Source organism: Trachemys scripta, chromosome 12, assembly GCF_013100865.1.
Source record: "Trachemys scripta elegans isolate TJP31775 chromosome 12, CAS_Tse_1.0, whole genome shotgun sequence".
NCBI classification, from domain to species: Eukaryota; Metazoa; Chordata; order Testudines; family Emydidae; genus Trachemys; species Trachemys scripta.
The window spans coordinates 9066929-9091402 of record NC_048309.1 but is presented as its reverse complement, the minus strand read 5'-3'; the positions used below and the strand labels follow the sequence as shown (position 1 = coordinate 9091402).

Below are 24474 nucleotides of genomic sequence, written 5' to 3'. Positions count from 1 at the left end.
TCCTACCTTCGCTTACCCAAGTGATCCTGGTGAGACACAGCAATATCTACTGCCATGCACACGTGGAACAGGGGTACCTCCTGCAGGGGTCAGCCTGGGCCTCGGGGCACGCCTAAAGCTGCCCAGTGCTACCCTGGCCTGCGTCAGGAGCAGAAGGGGGCTAGGAAGCCTGGTCCTGGCTCTTCGCTTCTGCTGCACGCCAGAGCCAGGAGCAGACCGAGGCGGCTCCTTTAAGGCTGCCTGTCCCTCCGAGCCGTGTGGGCCGGGCTTGGGAGGCGGGGACTCGCCAGAGCTGCACCGAGCGCGCTTCACCTGCAGTTCAGAGCGGGCGAGCGGAAGGGGGGGACTGGGAGCCGGCGAGTTGCTTTCGGGGGCGGGGGAAGCAAAGCAGGGGCGCTGGGACTGCCCAGGCAGGCTGGAGGGAGGCAGCCCGGGCGCTGGGCAAGCGGCGAGGAGGAGTGCCAGCCCGGAGTCCGAGCGCAGCCGGGGAAATGACAATTGGCTCAGGAATGCTACTTCTGCTGCTGCTTCCCTTCTGTGGCTCGGCGAGGGTAAGTTGGGTGCCCGGCTCCCACGCCGCCGAGTGGCCCAGAGGATGCAGCTGGGAAGCGGGGGCTCGCCCCGGGGTGGGCTCGCCTCCTTCTGCCATGGGGGGGAGGCGGGGGTAGCCTGGGAACATAGATCCTTACACACACCCGGAGCTATCTGCATACAGCTGGGGAGATGCGCGTCTGGCGAGCCAGGCACAGAGCTGCCTGCAGCTAGAGAATCCCACACGTCTGTGTGTGTGTGTGTGTGTGTGTGTGTGTGTGGTTCATCTCGTGTTTGGAGCGAGTGGCAGCACGCGCGTTATTTCCTCGCTTGTTGCAGAGCGTGTGTGCAACAATGTCAGGTCTGTGTGTCTCATGCCGGAGCGAACACACACACACACACACACACGCATTCACACGGCTCTCTCCCGCATTCATAGGCACTGGCAGACAAAACCTCCTGTACGGAGAGACTGCATGGAAACCGGGGGAGTGTGTGTGTGGGGGGTCTGTCTGGCAAAGGGGTAACACGGTACCCCTCGGGCCGGCCGAGACTAACATCCCCATCAGTTACAGCTCGGTGCAGCCAATTGGGGGGGGGGGGGGGGGGGGGATATTGCTTTAATTTTGCAATAAGGGGAAGGCTGTTCTAAGGCGACCAAATGCAGGAACTTCAGAGCTGAGGCTCAAACGGGGATTTGAGCCCCAGCATTTCCCCCTCCCGGGGTGTGCCTAGGTGTTGCAGCGACTCCTGAGAGAGTAAAAGCCACGCAGTGATCAGCGGCAGAGAGAGGACCAGGCACAGCCGGGTGGGCTAACCAGGGAGCAGCGTCCTTTAACTTCTGAGTTCCGCAGCTTCGGTAGATTGAGGTCCGCTGCCTCATAGCATTTGCCGTGTGCCATTTTTATGGCGTCCTTCGCTTAATTTCACATCTACCATTTGATGTCATTAAAGGGCTCCTGTCAGTGGAGCTGTTGGGGGGGTTGACAAAACTTGCACACGATTGAAGATGCATTTCCTACGATCAACTTTCGGTGGCTTGTGTACGCGTTGCTATCATGCTCGTCGCTGTACTCTTCATTCTGTACTCCGCATCTGCCATACAGAGCTCACTTCTCGGGGTACTCTCTAGTATTTTTAATGCACCTTTGCAGTAGACTCTGGAATGGAGTCTTCCGAATTGAATGGTGTGGCTCCGGAGTGCTGAACGTGGAGTACAAATCCTCATAAGTAGTTCCTTTGCCTGCACGGGAGCTATTTTTATAACCTCCCTATTTCGGGTGTATCATTTACGGTATATTTTAACTGGGCCTGGTGTGTCCTACGGGCTAGTGGCTTGAAAAGTTTGTTTTCAATTTCTCGATGCAATCCTATCAAATAGAACAAACGACCCCCCCCCCAGATTATATAATATATAAACCATCTATCAATCACGTGGATGCATTCTTAGAACGTTGTCTGGAAAATGTTGTTGTTTGGGGGAGGGCTGGTTCTAGAAACCAGTGGCATTGTTTATTTTTTCAGGCTGAGCCCCTGTGTGCCAAGTTTAATCTGTGGGAAATGTCCATCATGTCCCAGTTATCAGCCCCGGAGGTGGGGGAGAGGAGGGGAGGACACTGGCATACTCCCCCCACTGCAGCGGCATTAGCGGGCACACTTCTAACCACTGGGCGGTTTTAAATTCAAAAGCTATTTTCTTCCCTTCAGTCAGCCCCTTTGAAATGTTTCCTAATTGCAACATCTTGCCGGAGACCGTCAGAGTCCACAGAGCTGCTGCTTTCTTGCGCTTCCCATACAGGAGCTGGCATCTGTCTCCCAAGCGTGATTTCTAGCCGAGATTACATTGGCTTTTCTTTCTGTTTAGTAAGCTCATCTGAAAGGACAAGCCGGGTGTTTTTCCTCCTCCTCCTTTTTAAATGCAGCTTTCTCTCCGTTCATAATTATTTTAAAATCCACCTGAGTGGAGCTGATCTCATTTCCTGGCTTGAGGGGCTCTGTCTGCGTGGGCTTGTGTGTCTGTGTCTGGATGCAAACCCTTCCTGAGTTAAAAGGGACACGTTCCCTGGGTATCTGGGCTTTAGCCCTGATCAGTGAGAGCCTAGCGCCCACTGGGTTCTTTCCACGTGGTATCTGTATCCATTCGCTAATGCTCGGGAGAGATCTTCTCTTTGCCCCTGAGCTTCAGACCATCCCTGGCCACCCGCATTTATTTGCAGACAAGGAGCTGTATGGGGGAGTTGTCCCGGCCGGTGCTTGGTGCTTTGGCCGAAACTGAGCAGGGGCAGTTATCCAGCAGTCCGAGAGCATCACATCGCCCCCTTCCCCGCCTTAGGTTCGGGGTAAGGCGTGGAGCGTCGCATCTGGAGCAAGAGAAAGTTGCTTGCAGCCGCCAAGTTTTCAGGCGGCGCTTTCCCTTTAAGGCAGGCAGGTTTGCGGCTGGGCGCTGCTAATAGGCTGCCTTGGCTCGGGGCAGCAGGTGTGGGGTCATCCTTAGGGGGGCTGTTCTCGATTAACCTTCGTGGGCATGTGCTTGTGTTTCAGGCTTGCGTGCACCCTCGCTCCCTGCCAGGTGGTTATTGCTCAGCAGTTCTGCCCTGATTTGCTAGGCGAGGTGCCCGGTGCTTAACGTCTCCAATGCAAAGCAGCCGCGCACTGGAACTTCAAGAGACTTTCCGGGGCTGGGGTGGAGTTGGTGGGCAGGGGAATTGTCCAATTCAGACGGGTGCTCCTCTTCCCAGTGCTCGCTGAAGTATTTTTAATCACAGTCCAGCCCCATAGTGTGGGGCCCCGATCCTCCTTAAGGATAGCAAAACTCCCACTGATTTTTAAGGCTGCAAGATCAGGGCATAGGATGCCTGTACTATAGGAGCACTGTTGTCATTGATGAATTGCTGATCCTCCTCTCCACCCCTCTTAATCATATCCAGTAAACCAGGCTTCCTATGAATAACGATTGCTTATTGTATTTCATGCCACTATTTTCTGTCCAGTTTAATTGTTCTAATATGGTCTGGATCCACTCCTACAGACTCCTTGTCAGGTTCACCGGATCCATCTTTTATTGCACATTGCTTTGTTGTTCAGGTTCCCCTGCTCCCCAACACCTGAACAATAATATCATAACAAACACAAGTCATGTTGTTTGTTTCCCTTTGGTTGTTCTCTGCAGGCGCACAATGGGGATCTTACAGTCAGACCCACTTGCAAGCCTGGCTTTTCAGAAGAAGATTACACAGCTTTGGTTTCGCAAAATATCGTGGAAGGGCAGAAGTTACTCAAAGGTAAGTGGAATGAAACGATTCCTAGATGCTGCAGTGAAAATCTGTTATGCTCATTCTTTTTTTTTCCTTTGTGGGGGAGAGGCGCTTAGAGATCTGAGAGGCAAAAGGCCAGAATTTTCTGGTTTTGCTGGTGAAATCCATAGACTAATGTTTGTAGGAGGATGAAGCCTGAAGTGATTTACCTGAGAGTAGTAGTTTGTGAATTAGATGAATCATTCCATGTCCACATATTGTCTGACTCAAGTGAATTATTGGAATATAGTACGTGACGTCATCCATTTCACATCTTAATCTCGCACTCCCCCATCATGTTGCAGAAGCTTTAGATTTGTTTTTTTATAGAGTATTTTTATGTATGAAATTCAAAGATCCTTAAATTATCCCTACTTTGAAATGCATGATAAAGCAGACGTTGTTGTTGGAAATGTGGTAAACAAGCCTACAGACATTCTGTTCACAAATGTGGCATTCATTTTCATTACTGCCCCACTGACAACATGAAAACACAAGCAGGAAGAAACTACCGATTAGCTTGATAGTAATTGCAGGATTATAACCACTTTTGTGATTGTAAACTCTAAGACATCTTCATAATCCAAATGACAATAGATTATCCTGTGTATTGATCTGTTTCTCTTTCAAGTTAAAAATAATTAAACTTTATATTTGCATGATACAGGAAATGTATCCTTGTTTTACTGCTGTGGCAATATTTTAAGACAAAATATGACACCTCTGTACACTGGTAATCTCTAACAGATGCGATATAGGAGTTTTGTAATCACAATACATTGAAAAGGGCTAAGCAGCACACTGAAGTTCAATGTTTTATACTGAATAGATTGTAAACTTTCTCACAAGTTTATTTTCTCACTTTTGTGGTCTTTTCCCAGTATGGTGGGAATTATGTCCTGTTCTCTCTCTCCCCCTTCCCTCCGCCGTCCAAATAGCTGACACTAGCTCTACCATTTGGATTCATTAGAGATACAGGATTGCTGTAGTTCTCTTTCTGGCTTCTTCATCTGGAACTGAGCATTTCGCTTCAGTTATATAACCCTTTTATCTCTCCATGGTCTGGCAATCAGTTTGGTTTTTCAGCCTAGTTGTCTTAGTTCCGCTGTGCAGGAATTCACCTGGCTGACCCTGGCATCAATTAGCAGATTTTTTTTTAAACTTTATTATTTTTAATTTGAAGGATAACTATGCAGAAACGTCACATAGACAAATCCAGGAATACCATAAGTCATAAAGTAATAGAGAAATGCTACCAGGTGTTTACATAGTTAAAGTTCTTTTTTTTCCCCCTGCTACCAAAACTGTAGGATTTTGATGATCAGTCTGTGAGCTGAGCATTTAGATTTCGACCCTTTAGCTATGGGAACTCATATTGATTTACAGTGTTTTCCAAATATTTCTCTCTACTTTTCATCTTACTAAATAATAACAGCATTAGTCTGCTACTTTGGAGGAGTATTTATGACAATTTGCTGTTGATGAATTGTGCTGCATATTGTGTAGGTGGACAACAGGGATGGAGCAGAAGGTCTGTTTAGAAGAGTTCAAAGTTATTGCCAGCTAAGCCAATGGAGTAGCTGTCATTTAATTTCAATAACAGATGTCATCTTTAAATAAATATGAAATTATATTTATACAGTCAGTCTAGTTGAGTTGAATAAAAATATGTATATAATGAACCCTGGTTTTATCCTTTAGAGTCTCCTGTTGAGCTCCCACTGCAGTCATGGCAAAACTTCCATTGACTTGGAGGAGAATTGGCCCTCAGTATGTTATTTAAATATATATGTAAACATATATACACATCATATGTAAAATGTGTGCCATGTAACATTGCCAGGTGTTATGTCAGTTGTAGAGCATTTTGTCAACTGTAGGAAAGAGAAAAAAGTGCAAATATTGTGTTTGCCAATAGTTAAAGTGTCTTCTTTACACCTTTGGAATTGTACACTCAAATACATGCTGCTGTTTATCATAGAGAAACAAATATATCTAATTAATTTGTATAATTGGGGGGAAAAATCTGCTACATAAAATTCCACTTTGTGCTTATGTTATTCTTATATATACTCAAGCATGCAAAATTGGTAGTTTTCCAGTTTTCATTTAATTTTACTTCCTAACACTCTGTGTCTGCAACATAAAATGTTTACCTCTTTCTTTCCATCTGGGTGAAGTATTCCACAATAATTCAGCCCCAAAATGGGTTCATGTTGCTTATATTAACGTGTTTGATGGATTGGCATATGTACTGTTTCACACTATCTAGCCAAGCAAAGCTTTACTGCCAGTTACCACCATCTTGTCAACAGTATTCAGCAATTCCTCTTCAGGCTCAGTGGGACTGTTTGTGTGAGAAAGGAATGTAGATTTTGGCCTGCCAAGATTTTGGGGGATTCAGGGGGGAAAAAGTTTTCGTTTTTTTTTTCTTTTTCTTTTCATCTTTTGAGAGTCACTTGAAAAAAAAAAAAGTACCTCTGTGCTGACCAACACAAATTCTACTTAGCTCCAGGGGGTAGATTATCAGCTGGTGTAGTTTGCAGTTGACTTCCCTGGAGCTCTGACAATTTACACCAGCAGAGGATTTACCCCCAAAGGATTGATGTGGTCCAATAGGCCTTGTGCTGGACCTCAGGACAGGAATGAATTTCAGCCAACATTAATAAGATTCAGTGGTAATAAATGAAGCCTATTCAAGGTTACTTAAAAGCAGTGAGATGCTAAATACAGCATTTACATGCTAAGCTTTGTAATACCTGGCCCACAAATGTATATGTTATGAATACATGTATCAAAATAAAAGTGCTCCTAGCATTCTTGGTTTGAATAAAGTTAAATAGATAATGACTTCTTATAATTGAGTTATTCCAATGGAAATAGCTTAGCCTTAATTTGACAACAAAAGCTTTAACAGAGTCCTTGTTTTATTATCAGTATGTCATAAGATATTAACTGCTACTTTGTGGCTCATCTCATTTGCCTGACTCAGCTCTCTGACTTCCTCCAAACACACCGATTCCAGCAGGAATTATTTGTTACACAGTAATTAACATGTTTATGATAAATGGATGGAAGAAATGTCATGGCATTTTGTTTTATGTCTAAATGAAAAGCATTTGCATTCTAAAAATTTCATACTAATTAGGCTTTAAATAGTTTTCCCCAATAGGGCTGTAAATACTGTATATGGCACCCCATTGCAAATGCTGTAGCTTAATGTGGGGCATTAGCTGATGTGATCTGTAAAGCCAGTGGCTCCCTTAGAAATGCTGCTCCTTCCTCTTCTATTATGAGTTGTTTGGATGTAATCATATATATTTTTGTCTGTTGTTTTTGTTTTCAGGATAATAAACTTACAGTCATGATCACTGATGCATGGTAATGTCTAAAATAGGATGGTTAAAGTATTTTTCCTTAGGCTAAAACTGAACCATCTCCAAGCTGCAGTGTAGCAGAGGACAATTACTGTGCTGGTATCTTTTTCCTCTGCTTTGTTAATAATTAATGTTAACTTAAACTGGTGAGAACATCTATCCGGAGGGGTTGGCGGCACTGAGATGCATGCTACCCTGGAGGCTGAGTTCAGGAGCAACCATAGGGGTTTGATCCCTGGGTTAGTGGGGGTCAGGTGTATTGGGGTGATAACCTTTTAGCCTCAGAGAGCAGGAGACGTGGGTAGCAAGTAGGGTGCTGGTAATAGTGGGCTGTGTCATTGAAAGGTGACTTGCAAAAGTAAATGAACAAATTTGGTCTGGTGCCCTTTTTTATGCTTCTTTATAAAGTCTGAAAGGTTGAATTGCGCTTCTTTTTTTAAACATCTGGGTTTTTACATTAAAAATTCAGGCATTGTCTGCACTGTGAAGAGACTGATGCCTGGGGAACTAGTGGAATGATGACATCACAGTTCTAGTCTATTTAGGTTCTTACACAGCCTGCACCCCGTAGCATCTGAACACCTCCCAGAAGTGCAATAGGTTTCACGACGAGTGTCTGCCACGTGTGGCTCTCACAAGAGTCAGGAGGCTGAAAGTGGAGCAATTGAGAAGGAACGGGATTTTCAGTGAACCTGTTTGTTTAAAACTCCTTTTTGTTTGTTGTTGTTCACATCTAGTTAACTTCAATGACTTATGTCCTGTCCATACACCAAAGTGGCAGTGCTTTACCTATTTTGATATAGTTCAAGTGGTATAAATCCCCTAGTGTGGACACACTTACATTGGTTTAAAAAAAAAAAGTGCTTAGACTATGTCTACACTACAGCCTATGTCAGCATCATTTATGTTGCTCAGCGGCGTGCATAAACCACCCCTGTGAGCTGCATAAGGTACACCATCATAAGTGCTCGTGTACACAGGGCTATATCAGCGGGAGAGCTTCTCTTCCCCCTACACAGCTTCTGCCGCTCACGGAGGTGTTCTTTGTATGCCAGCGGGAGAGAACTCTCTCCCATTGGTGTAGAGCAGGGGTCTCAAACTCAAATGACCACGAGGGCCACATGAGGACTAGTACATTGGCCCAAGGGCAGCATTTACTGACACCTCTCCCGCCACCCTCGGCCCCGCCCCCACTCCATCCCTTCCATGAGGCGAGGCCCCGCCCCTGCCCCACCACTTCCCTGCCCCCATTCCAACCCCTTCCCTGAAATCCCCACCCCAACTACAACTCCGCCCCCTCCCTGCTCCCAGGGCCACCCGGAACATGGGCTTTAGGGGCTGCAGGGCCCTGGGCTAAGGGGGCCCCGGGGCCCTGGTCTGCAGCTCTAAAGCCCCTTTCAGAATGTGGCCCTGCGAGCATGGGCCGGAGGACTCAGGAAGAGCAGGGGCAGCCGTGCAACCAGTGGCCAGAGAGAAGCAGCGCTTTCCCCTTCAAAGCCGGCTGGAGAGAAGCCGCACCCTAACTCCCTCCCAGATCCTGCACCCCCAGCCCTGAGCCCCAGGGGTAAGCCCTCCCCACCACAGAACAGTACTGTACAGTATATAATGCCTTTTGTCTGCCCCCCAAAAATTTCCTTGGAACCTAACCCCCCGCATTTACATTAAATCTTATTGGAAAATTGGATTTGTTTAACATTGTTTCACTTAAAGTTGCATATTTCAGGAACAGAACTACAACGTTAAGTGAGGAGTTACTGTACACAAAACAAAACCCTACCAAAACAAAACACTACTAGGATTGGTTGAGAATTTTTTAACACACAATGCCAGTTTGTCAAAATGAAAACATTTCTATGACAATGAATCAAGTTTCAGTTAGCCTTTCATCAGGGCAAAACATGTGGCTAGTCAGGGCACTCACGTGTGAAGTGAAAGATTCAGGTTCAAGACCCAGCTGTGCCCGATTCAGGGCCGGGAACTTGCATCTTCCACATCCCAGGGGATTCCCCTGATTATCAGATTTTTGTCTATTCTAGGATGGGGGGGGGTCTCATAATCCATTGGCTAGGTCACTTGTCTGGTGTGTGAGAGATGCAGGGATTTGAAGCTGAGACTCTCACTTCCCAGGTGAGCATTCTAACCACCGGCTATTAGCTGTTCGAGGGTTTGTCTGTCTGGCTCTCTCTTGTTTTTCATAAAAAATGTTGAAAGGCACCTCAGTTTTTTCCCGGTGTGGAATGGTGAATAATGTCTGGTGGCCTCATGACACGAAAAACACTGATGAAGACATTCTTGTCACAACTCAATCATTTCTGCTCCATTGTCTTAGGGTAGGTCTAAACTGGAGCTAGAGGTGGAATTTGGAGCTTGGGTAGACATACCCACATTTGCTCTGACTGATGGCAGCAGGAGGGGCTAGCCGCCCCTAACACTATCCTGTCTGACCCCTAGGTAAGTACTCAGGCAGCTAGCCCCTTCTGCTGCTTGCACTGCCCTGGCTACGCTTCAACTTTTAGCATGTCTGCATGAGCTGGAAATTACCCTCCAGTTCCAATGTACTGTAGACGTACTCTTAGCGTTTACAAGGCTTTTATAATTGTATGCTCTGAACGTGAATAGGTGACATACATATCTTTCCGATTACTCTGAATTGAAGTTAGTTCACTGAAGTCCATTCCACTGTCAGTCACTTTAGTCCAGTCTGAATTTAATTTACATTCATTCCCGGTGCCCATTTGCCTGGTTTAGAAATTAGTGAGCCAGTCAGTCTGGCTGAAATCTAATGTTTGGGTTTTGCATGGTCCCTGCCCCTAAATTTCCAGTTCAACTGGACAAGCCAAGGCCAACATGGGGGGGCAGGAGTACATTCAGGTATTGCAGGGCTACCTAGGAGTCAGGGACGTGATCCTACCGTTTACTTAACGGTGCTGGCTTTTCAGTTCTCAAAGGACAGTTGTTCCTGGATCACAACACTCCCTAACTCGTGAGCTGATTCTGCTCTAGGATTTTCTGGCTTGGCTGGGGGTTGCTGTATTTTTGCCTACGTCCTTTTGATTAGTTCTTTCTTTCAAAAACAACCCCCCCCCCAGTTCTTTCGTTCTCTATCAGTCGCATCTAGCTGCTGCTGGAGAAATAATCAGAGCGATAAGGATTGTAGCTGAAATATTCCATAGCCCCTGAAATGTTTAACATTTAAAGGACTTCGCTTCATAGTGAGTCCCCAGGCCATAACCTCCTGTTCTGAGGGGCTCAGATTAATTACTTTTTATCACAAGCAATTTTATGAATCTGCTCATTGCTGAAAGGAAACTACAAACATGGCATGCTGGAGGCATTTAAAGCAGTGGTTTCTTCCGTGTCTCTTTAGGAGGGGGGGAAAAAGAGAGAGATGAATTTGACCAATGTTTTTTAAAAATGGAAACAATTGTTTAGCTGAGGCTTTTAGACTTGTCGTGAATGCTTTCTACTCAAAAAATAAAACCCTGTGCATACAGCATCTCCAAAATGACTCCTGGGATTTGAAGTCGTTGATGTGCATTGTGGCCTCCTTGGTGGCTTTTGGCTTCTAAAGCTTAGTGGGGAAGAGGGAGTCCTGGCGCACTATCAGTCCCTGGAGATGTTGTGCCCATGAAGCTGAAGGCAGGTAGAATGCCTTTAGTGCCATTGAGGGTGGGTCCTTAGAGGCAACTTCCACATCACCTTCTAGAAGTGCGGTGTGCATGCCTCTTCCCCCTCCATGCCATCAATTCATACAGAAGGGCGCACAGTCATCGCCCTGTCTTCTGCCATGTCATATTATGCCCCTTTGATATGTCTGGTGCTAGAATTTCTAGGAAGCAAAGGGAGGTTTACTTACTAACCACAGTGGGGAATTCCACTACTGCCTGTCCTAACTATTTCTGATACCCCATCTGGTTTACTGTGACTGTACCTTTCTAGTGGACTAGGCTGTATGTTCCCCACTTGGAGTGTATTTGAACAGAAAAGAATCCAAGTGTAAGTGGGAATTATTGAAGAAGATCATACTCTGTCCTAATAAATTTTACAAGGTTTTATATTAAAACCTGAAACCAGGTGAATGCTCGGTGGGCCCCAGGACTCTTCCCTACATGTTGACCAGTCTTCTACCTTTACATTTTGGGAAGGGGCTGTTTGTTCATCCCCCTCTTTCTTGGTCTAACTGGTGGGCAGTTGGCTGGCCACTTCTCCTCCTGCAATCTTCAAGGCACATTCCAATAGGTTTGTCCTCTCCTCCGTCAAGCCCAAGGTTTTCCAGAAAAAGGTGCCTCCCCACCTATCCTACCCAGGAAATGCTTCTCCAGCCCCATAGTTGCCTCTTTAAAGGTATTTATCATCACCTGGGGTTTGTTGTAGTGCATTCTGACTTGCACAAATAGGGAATTCAAGGGAAGACCCCATGCTGGGACCAATACATTGACTCACTGAATATTTCAGGATGGAGGCAGCCATTGCATTTTATCCATATTGCGCATTATCCTTCATATCATATAGTCCTAATATAAAAATTGTATATCAATTTAATGAGACCAGATTATTTATTAAGAGCCTGCAAATTAAGCCTCTTGTATTGTTAAATGAATATTACTTCCCAGATCAGAGTTTCAAACCTAAGTAAAATCAATTTTGCTCAAATTCTGGGGAAGCAACTGATCCTTATCTGAATTACTTGGCTTTTTCAACAACAGATTCAGCTTTTTCTCTTTTTCTGTAATTTGATTATTCAAGAATTGCACTGCTTTAAAGTAGTCATGCCTGACTAGGTGATATTTAGGAGAAGAATGAAATGAAACAGCAAATTCTAGTGAAGAAAATTCTGTTTGCAGCATATTTTTTTTTCCTGGCATGCTGAGATGGGGCTTAGTTATGTCTGGGACAATATTGGGACAAATTTGGGATTTGATGTTAACCTTTATAATACATGGGTTTGTGTGTGTGTGTGTGTGTGTTTTTATGTTTAAGCCACTGACATCAACATCTATATTAGCAAAGTGACCTGTTGCTGGCCATGTTACTAAGCAGTGGTCCCATTGAACTGCTGCTAACGGTGTGGAATCTCTAGAATGCTTTCTCAAATAGTATTTAAAATGTTATTGTTTAATTTACCCACACTAATGGTTAAACTCTTTCTCCCCCCCCCCCATCAGTTCACATGGACCCATTGCTGATTTCTATTGTCTCCTCCACAGACATCCTGTGTGACGTTGGGCAAGTCGCTTAGTCTCTTGGTACCCCATCTGCTCACTGGGGTTAATAGCAGAACCCTACCTCAGAGAAGTGTTGTGAAGATAAATGCATTAAAGATTGTAAGGCACTTGAATGCTGTCACAATGGGGGCCATATGAGTACCTTAGGCCTGGTCTACACTGGAGGGTGGGGGGGGTCGATCTAAGATACGCAACTTCAGCTACACTGTTCTCGTAGCTGAAGTTGCGTATCTTAGATCGAATTAAAATTACTTACTTCGCGTCCTCGCGGCGCTGGATCGACGGCCGCGGCTCCCCATCGACTTTGCTTCCGCCTCTCGCACTGCTGGAGTTCAGCAGTCGACGGGAGAGTGATCGGGGATCAATTTATCGCGTCTACACTGCACACGATAAATCGATCCCCGATTGATTGCTACCTGCCGATCCGGTGGGTAGTGTAGACATACCCTTAGATAGATAGTCACCAGTGGGAATTTACTAGTGTAGATGGTGCTTAAAAGTCTGATTCAGAAGGATTATTGATGATGGGATTTTCTAGGGGAAAATTTTATTTTTTCCATAGACCCAGAATTTAATAATATAGAGGAAGGAGGTACCTAAATTTAGTTCAGTTCATGGATACTGGTAACACATTGAAGTACTATGTGTTTACAGGATTGTGTCCAGTACATGCTTTGAATAGAATTTGTAAAACTCCAGTTTTTCAATGGCTCAATGATTTATCCTTTATAAGGACCAATGACTAGAAATGAAGTTCTCTATGGGCCTGATCCTGAACAATTGAAGTCAATGAGAGTCTTCCCACTGACTCAGAGGCAGAAGGATCTATCTCTGTGTATTTTCTCTATATGAAACCGTATTTTGTAATTGTAAAAAAACTGTGGTTAACTTTTTGATTGTATCTAGATACTTCCATGGCCCACATCACCCTTGTATCATGTAATGTCAGTTTTTTCCCTGATACTACAAGACATTTTAAAATATTTTTTTGAAATTGGCAGAAGGGCTTTGTGTAGATCAAATAGCTTTAAATAGAAATATTGGAACAGCCTGCAAAGATGGATGCTAGCAGGCGAATGGTACTTGTCTAGCTTCTAGCGAGGGAAACTTCTAACGAGGTAATAATTTAAACACAAGGGACCAAAATTCTGCTGTGCATCACCTCTAAAGTCCAGGCGTAACTGTGGGCATGATTTGTCTCCCAGACTAAAAGAAACATCAGACTTAATCAAGAGCATGCAGCATAAAGAGTTTGTTTTGAACTGAATTAAAAGGAAAACATCTGTTTTTCTCAAAATATTTGTCAATAATACTGGCTGCTTTATTTCCTTCAGTAGAATCATTCCCAAGTGAATTTCTGTGAAATGAATAAAGTTGTTAGTTGAGCAAAATTCCTTTCTGCTGCAGTCTTTAATGTTGTTCTTGCCGATATTTGTCTGAAATAGAACTGCATTCATGGCCTCTTAATGTTGTTTGTTTATTTATTTTAAATTGCAAGTGCATGGAGGGAGAGAGGAGAAACAAATGTTTTGGCATCTGGACCATATAGTCATTAGAAACTGAGATTTTCAGCTACTACTGCTGCTCTCCCTTCCCAACACATCACATAACTCTAGGACACTGACTCTTTGCATGCCAGCCCTCTCTCTTGCTTATCCTCTATTCCCATCTGCTGCAAATGCTCAATTATTTCTGCTTTACCATTGCCTGTCTCCTGCCTCTGCTCCTATTTGCCACCCTTTGGTAACACCAAGAGCCAATAACAGGGACTAGTTCAGTGCTCCATTTGCTATGTTGAGACTAGCTGCTATGCTGAGGGTCAGGTATGCTACAGTCTGTTAAAATTCATACTGGTGTAGCAGTCATTTGCTGGAAGGCCCAGTTGAAGGGCTGGAAGTACTCATGTAGGGCCTGGGAATCCATTTGTGTCACCCATGCAGCAGAAAAATAAAAGTATAAATCCTTTCGATTTAAATCAAGAGCCAATCTGTGTGTTACATTGGTATTCAGAAGCATTGCTATCATTAAGGCTTTTGCCATTTCCTTTATAAACCACAATTTTGTAGCTGTTTATAGATTAGGCATAAAAATGAGTTCCAGCCTAAAACTTTGCTATCCTGAGTTAGTCTAGTAGTGATCACCCCTTTTATTTTTCCTTTGAAATAATTATAAACATAGCAATTAGTCAAAGATAAAAAGCCAGGATTACAAAAATTGTCACTTACAAAGCTATTAATCGGCAAAACCAATCAATCAATCCCTGCTATGGAAAGTCCGCAGAAAGACACCACAAAGGCATGTCAAAGAAGCAAATAAAACTGTTTCTTGTCTTAGAGAGTAATGTAATTTGGGATTCTTGGCATGCAAAGCAAAACCACCAAGAAATATAGTAGCAAGTGCTTTAATTAAATACAAAATTGTGGTTTAGCAATTCTGTGTTTGTATAAATGTGAAAATCCAAACACTTGACTAAGCGGTTGCACTTGAATAAGTCCAAATCAGTACTGATTTACGGTGTAAAATGTAACAAGCTATTTATCCGGGATCAACTTAGTCAGGAATTAAATAAATAAAATAGCTGTGATATAAATCAACCCTAAGTGCTTGCTCCTACATACAAGTGCTGCAGTGGCCAGTCCTACTGAGAGAAGTCCCGTTGACTTCAGAGAGACTATTCATGTGCAGGATCAGGCTCTGAGTATGACAGCAAGTTGTTACCATCTGGTGGCTCTTCATTGCCGTGTGGAATGCTGGGCTGGTTTGGATAATGCTGCCAAATGTGCCGCCACACGGTGGCCCATCCCACTGCAGACAGGCTGAAATGTTCATGTGGTGTTTGTCTTGTGCTCCGGTGCCATGCGGTCTGGGGTGGGAGCTGCACCTCGTTAACTGAGCTCTGGCTTGTTCAACAGCTTGGATCAAGACCACTTTCCTCTTTATTGTTGCCCTCGCATATTCCTATCCACCTCCCTTTTTAACAGGAAACCTCCATCAACTAGCTTCCTCCGTAAACACATTTGCCAGTCCCGGATGCCTTCCTTATTGCATTACACCCCTGTCCCCAAACACACAGGTGGGACTAATTCCCCACCTGCTTATTTGGCATGACAGAGAAGTTTGGTAAAGAGGGAATGGGGAATTTTTCACAATGAATATTGGGCCGTATATGTCATGGTGGGAGGGGAGGTGTCTGATCATAGTGGGCAATTTAACAGATTCTCCCTATCTTCTCCTAGACCACACAAATTTGGATTTAGTGGCATCTAAGGCTGCACCCCCTAATGACCACTGCTTGTCCCAGAGTATGCCAGATTTGAATTCAGCAGGGACTGGCTTTCAGGATTTCTGGGCTCTGCCACAGATTTTTCAGTGGGAAGTTGGAACCATATGCCTAGTCTGGGAAAGGTATAAAATTGTTTATCTGACTGTGGTGTGGGGGAATGATTTGGTTTAGGGATAGCTGTTTATCAAGTTAATTCTGCTTCCCCATCTCTGAGTAGTTATCCCATTTCTAGGCAATTGTCCTGTTAAGTGGGAAATTAATGAGAACGTGTGTTATCATACATCTATAAATCCCCTGCACAAAGATGGGTGAACAGATCACTCTCTGCACTTCCATTATAGGAGCCACCAAATAATTCTGAGCTAACTTAAAGAATGCAAGCAAGAGTATATTGAAGAAACTGATCTTAAAATAATGAACCCAAATCTGAGCTATTTGTACAGGGAAAACATCAGCTGACTCCAAGTCAGAGAGCCCACCATCAGGTCAAACATTAGGTGTTTGATCTAAACTGTGAAATCAGGAAATTCAGAGTTCAAGAAAAAAACTCCATGCAAAGTATGACCTGTTTTACCACCTCTGAGAAACCACAGTAATTGCTGTATGACTTTTCTTTTCTTCTTCTTTCTTTTTTTAAAAGCCTGCATTCCTGGAACCCATCAATATCTCAGTGTTGCTGGGTTGGTAAAGAATGGGGTTCAATCCTCCGTCTGCTGAATTTTATGTTTGGTCAATTTCAACTAGACCATGTTGCTTTTAACATGCATTAGTATTTCTCTGTAGCAACTCAGAATACCTTGGTGCACCAACTTATGCTTGGATTTAGGTAGACTTAAGGTAAGCTTTTAGAGAGAGAAAAATCGTAGAAAGTGGGAAATGCAACCTCACTTAGATAAGAACAGTGCAGATCCTTAACTAGAATGTGTGCTAGGGCTGTGTATATGGGCTCCACATGAACTGAAATAAATCCAAATGTCAAGTTGCATTTGTCTTTGCTTTTCACAGCTTTTTTTGGGCCAGAGTGACACAAAATGTGATCTTCTCATTGAAATTTCACCATCTAGAAACACACATCCATGAGAGGGCCCAGATTGTCATTTCAGCTGCATGAATTGCACTCTCCGCCTTTAAAATGCCTGCAGAAAACCTATAAACAGATGCAAATATTTGCAATGTAAGTACACCCTCCTAATATGCACATTACTTTATTCATGAAGACATACACAAAACACTTCACTGTGAGGGTGATATTGTGAGCATTTTTCTATTAATAAAGAATCAATATACTTGCAGTTTCATCATTTTGGGATTGTAAATGAATAGCGAAGACACACTAGGATAGTGGTGTACTGCTGGTACAAATGTATACGATCCCCAGGAGGATCTGTTTTATGATCCAATTGGTGTCTTAAGTGGAGCTTAGGTGAGAAGAGTGGAACAAAGCGAAGCATTTCCCTTCTACCCAAATGGCAAATGAGACATTCGGGTGGCAGTGTATGTGGCATTTTGTATTACAAAGAATGGCATAAAACAATTCCACTGTCAGGAAGGTGTGCAGGCAACATTTGTTCTCACCCTGCAATCCCCTTCTGTCAAAGGGGAACAACAGAATTAAGTTGTGCCTTCTAGATATGGCCCCTCAGTGGGGTGCAAAGCCGTGGCTGAAATTCTGGGAGCCGTTGTGCCCCCTAACCCTAGCTGCCAGTTGTGCAGAGAAAGCATTCCCACTGCTGTGTGCGCTATATGTTTGCACAGCCCCTACCACCAGCGGGCCCCAGCCTGATTAGCCTCTAGGCGCTACCGCAATATCTGTTAAATAGTAGTAATATTTCTAAAAGAGGTGCAACTCTTAGCTGGTTCAGAGGGCTATGGTAGCAATGGTCGTGCCTGCTCCACACCTTATTTTTCCATGAGCAAGGAGCAGTCTGTGCACTTAGGGGAGATGGGAGCACAGGCAAAGACTGGGATTGTGTGCTTGGAGGAGGGAGTGTGCATAAGGAAGGCTGCTTTGAGCCTTTGCTCACCACAGTGGGGCATACTGAGGATTAGAACTGAAATAATCCTTTACAAATATGTGGAGATAATTAGCTAATCACAGGCCCAGCCTGTTCCCTGGGATTGGCCTTTGGCTGATCCAGCAGGGGACGACGCCTCTCTCTGTGTCCTTATGGGGCTTAAGGAGGGGCTGCCCCTTGCTCCCCGTTCTCTTCCCCCCTCTGCTTTAGGCGGCATGTTGAGCTTCCTCTCTTGCTGGTGGGAAGGGAAGAGCAGTCCCACTCTGTGTCCTTATTGGCCAGTTTGGATGCTGCAGGGGCTCCACTGATTGCTTCTCTGCCCCTCTGAGAGCAGAAGAACAGCTGTTCTGGCATTGGGCACCATTCTGACCAGCTCCAATCGCCCCCCCATCAACCTTTGCCTCTGATGGCTGTGGTTTCTGGATGGTTGTCCAGGCTGTCCTGCCTCACTGCCTAATTTCTTTAAGCGCTCTGGTTTAGAGGATTGCCGGTTTGGCATTGTGAAGGCCTTTTCCCAGTCGGGGTTTTTCACTTTCCCCAAATCAGAATCAAAACCTAATTAGAGGGAGGATATTTGGATTGATCTCAACATCCACTGACAGCCATGGGATTAAATTAAAGTCAGGTCCCATGGTAATGTGTGGGCTGGGAGCATGGATGCCTCTATATACAAACAGTGGGAGGTACCCATTGGAGGAATGAAGGGCACAGCAATGAGAAATAGGTGGCTGGGGACTTTGATGTTCGCCAATAATATAGAACATTGAGCGTCAGAGAAACATATGTCATGTAGTGTCTTGATGGCAAGATGTTAGCTCTGCATTGGACCAGTTAGCTGCTGCATTTCTTGTTTTCATCATAACTTTATATTCTGTAAGCTTAATAATGTTCCAGCCCGTGTTTCACCATTACACTGATTTGTGCCTGTGTCTTGTTCACCTGTTGTGAGTGTGTTCTAGAGACTGCTTTTTTTTTTTTTGGTGTGTGTAGAAGCTCACTGCTCTGTTAAAGGGAAAAACTCCCCCTGCCGATGAGATCTAGAGTCGCTCATTTGAGAAGAAAAAAGTAGGGAGAGTGGTTTTCCAGATGGAAAATTATTTATAGAATTTTCCTGCTCCCACTAAAAATACTCTCCTAGGGGAATGGGAGAAGGCAACGTTTCGGGTCCTGAAAGTATTACTACTTGTCTTTCAAGAGCCTAATTTTTGCTGGCTGGTTGCTTCGCTCCCCTGAAAACAGAAGGTTTACACAATTACATGTAAAAGGCAACTGTTACGCTTGTCTCCAGAAAGCTTAATTCTTTGTTCCTCCATTACAGGGGTGAATTACTCTTTTATTTGTTTCTCCTACCATGGGACTCTAAACATTTTTCTTTTTTGGTTGACTCCATGTCCCTTTTGGCTTGTGACCCTCCCAGAAGGATAGAGGAATGTGGGTAAATGACATAAAAAGAATATCTCATTTTTGTTTGAGTTTGGGTTTTGTTTTGTTTTTTGTTTGAGGCTGAAGGAAGATGTAGTGAAGAGTTACTAATATAATGATGAGTGTAAAGACCAGGGTTGGGTCGAATGCAGTGGTGAAATCCTTCTTCCCTGAAAGAAGGTTGCCATTGAAAATTGTCAGAATGCACCAAAACATTTCTTGATGGAACAGCCAGACTACAGCAAGAGACTAAACCAGAGAGCTTTTAGTGTTTATCTCAGTAAAGTGAATTGTGGGACTTTCCAAATGACTTGTTCAAATGAGTTGTAAAAAAGCTACATAACAGACAGATGCTATATACCATGAAAGATAGCACATTCCTCAAGGGAGAATTTGACCCCTCCTGAGTAAATGCCTAAGTAGTTGAGTGTTTTGGGTAGGGAGCTCAGTAGGGGTTCAGAGACTGTGGACTGCATCCTAACTCTCTTGTGGCTATTCTACACTGGAATAGAGGTCACTATCTTTGTGAATCCACGAGGAGGGTGGGAATTTCCATATAGATAGATGCAGAGTCCTTTCCTCTGACCCATCCCAAGCAGAATACTCCTGACTGGGTTAGGTGTGGTCTGGCTATCTGCTTGCAAAATACAAAGTTCAGCCTCTGAATGAGGCTAGCTCAGGCTTGAATCTTGTCCCATTTTGGAAGCTATGCACTTGACAGATCAAGGAAAACCATGTGAAAGTGATTCAGTAAGTGGTGCTCATGGCTCTGACTCGGTACTGAACCAGCATTCGAATATAGTGGTAGGGGTCAATGGTCCATCAGAAGTGCTGCCTTTGTGGTGAGACATAGAACAGGGGTCCTGACCACATATGTTCATTTACGAGCCCATTACAATTTTTATGGCAGTATGGATATTCACCCCAACACCCCGGCAGAACCCCATGGCAGATAATGGCATTTTATATCTCTGAATTCTTCCCTCCATTTTCAATAGGATGTGGCATTATTTTCACTTCCTGACCTAAACTCCTACACAATGCTGCTGTGTGCTATTAAATAGCTGCCATGTGCCACCCCAGAGCAGAGCACTGGTGGAGGTGCTCGCTTCATCTTTCTGACGGGGTAGCAAGTTCCATTGTTCCAAGTTCTTCTCCCAGTACCTATGAATGTTTATGACTTAGAGTAGTCATTCCCCCACTCACTGTTAGGGTTGCCAACTTTCTACTCACATAAAACCGAACACTCTTGCTCCACTCTTTGCCCCTCCCCTCCTCAGAGGCCCTGCCCATGCCCCGCCCCTTCTCTGAGGCCCCACACCCGCTCACTCTATCCCCCTCCCCCCATCGCTTGCTCTCCCCACCCTCACTCACTCATTTTCACCAGGCTGGCTCAGGGAGCTGGGGTTCGGGAGGGGGTGAGGGCTCCGGCTGGAGGTGCAGGCTCTGGGGTGGGCCAGAGATGAGGGGTTTGGGGGGAAGGAGGAGGCTTCAGGCTGGGGGTTGGAGCCGAGGGGTTTGAAGTATGGGAGGGGCTGAGGCATTGGGGGTTGGGGTGTGGGAGGAGGTACAGGCTCTGGGCTGGGGGTGCGGGTTCCGGGCTGGGGCCAGAAATGAGTTCAGGGTGCAGGAGGGCACTCCGAGCTGGGGCAGGGGGGTGGGGTGTGGGTCGTGGTGGTGAGGGCTCCGGCTGGGGTTGTGGGCTCTGATGTGGAGCAAGGGATGAGGGGTTTGGGGTGCAGGAGGGTGCTTTGGGCTGGAGTGTGGGATTGGAATCAGGGCTGGGGCAGGGGGTTGGAGTGTGTGTGTGTGGGGGGGAGTGAGGGCTCTGGTTGGGGGTGCGGGATCTGGGGTGAAGAACCTTTTTTCTGTCACAGGCCATTGACCCACAGAAAATAATCAATTGCGGGCCACTCACCTGCTTGGGGGGGTGGGCACAGGCTCAGGGCTTCCCCCTGCAATAGGGTGAGCTAATGCTTGTGGCTCCAGCTCCATGAGGGTGAGGGGGGTGCCAAGACTCAGGGTTTCCCCACCACAACAGGGCGAGCCGGCACGTGTGGCTCCTGCCCTGCTGGGGCACCACGGGCTGGATGAAATTAACCACAGGGCCGGATCCGGCTCACGGTCCCTTGGTTCCCCACCCCTGCCCTACGTGTAGGAGCCGGAGAGGGAACATGCTGGCTGTTTCCTGGGAGCTGCGCAGAGCGGAGTCTAGCAGGGGGCTGCATGACGCTATCACCAACTGGACAGTCCACGGCCCGGTCAGCAATGCTGACTGGAGCCGCCAGGATCCCTTTTTGACCGGGTGTTTCAGTCCAAAACCGGATACCTGGTCACCCTATTCACTGTAGCTTGAGTGGTGCCCCTTCCCAGTCCAGCTCTGTCTTCTAAGAGCAAGAATTTAGCACTTAGCATGTTTTTGTTTTGTTGAAAAAAGACATGCAGCGATGAATGCCATGAAACTGTGTGCACCTTGAAACTACTGAATCTGTGCTCTGTTACTTATTTCTAGTAGCCTCCGAGATAGGCTAGTTGTAGTACAAATATTCTTGCCCCAAAGAGTTTACAGTCTAAGCATAGAGAAGCTTTATGAAACGATACAAACACTTGTTTTTTTTTAAAAATTGGCCGGCTTAAGTGTGCATCCAAAAAACCTAGGTCACATGCTCAAAAAAAGTTAATACCTTGTAAATGTCAATTTAATGCAACCCCAGCTAATAAAAATACCTCCGGAGGCATAAAATTTAATGCCTTTGAAGACAATTTAAAGATTAATACATTGGAAGGAGGGGACTTAAATGCTCATGTTACCTGTTTGTTGTTGGATGCTAACAATGAGTGGAATGAGCCTACACATTTGAGTGAAAAGGCAATTTGGCTTAAATTCTTCTTTCGGTATAATTTTTAATCACTTATTTTAAGTGCTTATGAAATGTGTCAGACTTACAGGACTAGTAAATGGATTGCCCTATCTATCAGGGGTGTGATCCAAAACACGTTGAAGCCAACAGAAAGACTCCCATTGACTTCAGTGGGCTTTGGACTAAGCCATTATGCAACAGGAGCAGCATGAACAATGGCTGTGCAGTATTTCTTGCCCTGCCCTGCCAGTGAGCCCTGTTACCTTCAGGCTATAGTTATGTTGATCATTTAAAAGTTTTGGCATGCTGAACTTTTTTTTTCCTGTTTTTCTTCTCACATATACATGCATGGTTCTCACTGAGGTCAGGAGATGCATGCATGTTTCTGGGGGCTGAATTGGGCACTTGTTTCTTGACTGCTCTGCTGAGAATTTCAAAAAGGAATGCCAATATTGGTGGCAGTCTTTGAGATATGGGCAGTTAGTAACTTGGCTGTAACCAGCAACACCTGTCACAGAGCTCACTGAAGAATCATCAGTTGGTAACAAGACTTTGCCCTGTTTGGCTTGACACATGACAAACAGTTGTATTTCAAATTCCCCTTTTTTTGCCCAATGGCAATCCCATTTTTTTGGCAATTCTGTGGAAGCACTAGCCATTGTAATTAAGAAAAAAATAATCAAGCAACCTGTGACCTTTGTGTTGGCCCCAAGTATGACTCATTACTATTGATAGCATGTATGCTGATGATTTTTCATTATATACAACCAGTTTGGATGAAGAAATTTGTTAAGAACGTTTTTCAAGAGAGATTTTTTCCTCTCTGTGTTGAAGGAGGGAGGGATTTATTGCAAAACTGAAAGTTCATAGTAAAACTTGTTCCGACATGCTTAATTTGCCCAAGAACAATGGTTGTTCCGCTTGCATCTTTGATATGATCATGTATGCATTGGAACCTGCTGTAAATGTGGTTCAAATGTATTTTAAAGGGCTTCCTTTTATGCTTCCTTTTCTCATAATCTTCAAAATTATCTCATCCAACAGACTGTCAAAATTACAAATGGTTCATTGCCTTTCCCTTTGCACTCCAAAACTCATCCACGATCCCTCCCAAACCTTGGTTTCCTGAAACATCCCAATGCCAGATCACGCTATTAATTTAAAACAAAAATAAAAATATGAAATTTTAAGGCCAGATTCTCAAGATGTAAATCAGTGTAGTTCCTGATATCAGTGGAATTAAGTCACTTTATATACACTGAAAATTTGGACCATAATATTCCTGCTGGTATTTTGTCCCAATAGTTGCTCTATGTTAAGTTGGCATTACTAACAGTTCTTCCTCTTAGTATCTGATAGAAGGCAGCATGATTACCAGCATTGCTGATTCGATACAGCAAAGGCCATTTTGCTGATTTCTGTGTGTGCTGGATTAAATTACTCTGCAGGCTGGATTGGAGCCATGGGCTACAGTTTTACAGTCTTGTAATATAGTATTCTAGCTCAGGGCATCTAAGCACATCTCCCTACTTGTTTAAAAAGCTTTATTTTATTGCACATAATCTTTAGAATTTGTGTGTCAGTCTCATTATAAATATAAAGCTTAGAAGTATTAAAAATAGTTCGATAGTCCAGTGAATACTCAATAAAATGATCTATTAATTGAACAAGGGACCATAATAGGGTTGTGGTTAACATGAGAATGCCATTGGGATTTGGTTTCTCGTGGTAGCTTTATCTTTAGATTTCTTTTTTGGAAATTATAAGATAATAAAGAATGCAGAGAGTTAATGGAAGCTACTTGGTGTTATGATATTTCATATGTGAAGTGCAACATCACTACTGATGAGCTACTCCTCTGGCATATATGATAGCTATTGTATGTTTGATGTTGGAGCCATTGTCTAAAATTAATGGGAAATGGGCTTCCAAATCTCCTATGTGGCTTTGAAAATCTCAGTGGTAATTTCTTGTCCACTCAGGCTAGATTGATCATCAAAGCAACATTAATAAAACACTGGGGCAAATTTTGCTATAAATTACAGCTGTACAGTACAGTATCTAGGGAGTAAGGGTTAGTGGGGTTGGCTAATGGCTCCAGAAATGACTATGGATTTGGGTAAGGCCACATTTTTTTGTGCACTGGCAAGAATTCTGGCTGATTTATTTTAGGGTGTACCAAGCTCCACTGCCAAGACATGAGATGTCATTCTAAGATTGGATAGGCTTCTGAAGACAGCAGACAATTGGTGATGGTTCATAATCAGCACTAATAATATGGTATCATGGGATAGCTCACAAATAACAGATGACTTTTGGGACTTCAGATGCATGCTGAAGAATGATAATGTCCAAGTGATCTTGTCTGAAATCCTTTCTGTACTGCGAACACAAGAAGCTAGAAGACAGAAGATTCTGGAAGAGACCCGCTGGCTAAATAAGTGCTGTAGAGTTTTGGTTTTGTGGA

At 44.4% G+C, this 24474-nt stretch overlaps 1 protein-coding gene across 1 annotated transcript in view; it reads left to right on the top strand.

The window, feature by feature from the left end:
• The first annotated feature begins 378 nt into the window (after positions 1-378).
• The window catches only part of CDH4 (cadherin 4), a 658708-nt gene continuing 634612 nt past the window's right edge, over positions 379-24474 (top strand). The window contains exons 1-2 of the mRNA XM_034787039.1: positions 379-551; positions 3701-3812. Of these exons, the coding sequence (XP_034642930.1) occupies positions 492-551; positions 3701-3812 (172 nt within the window). The 5' untranslated portion in view covers positions 379-491. The remainder of the gene's footprint in view (positions 552-3700; positions 3813-24474) is intronic.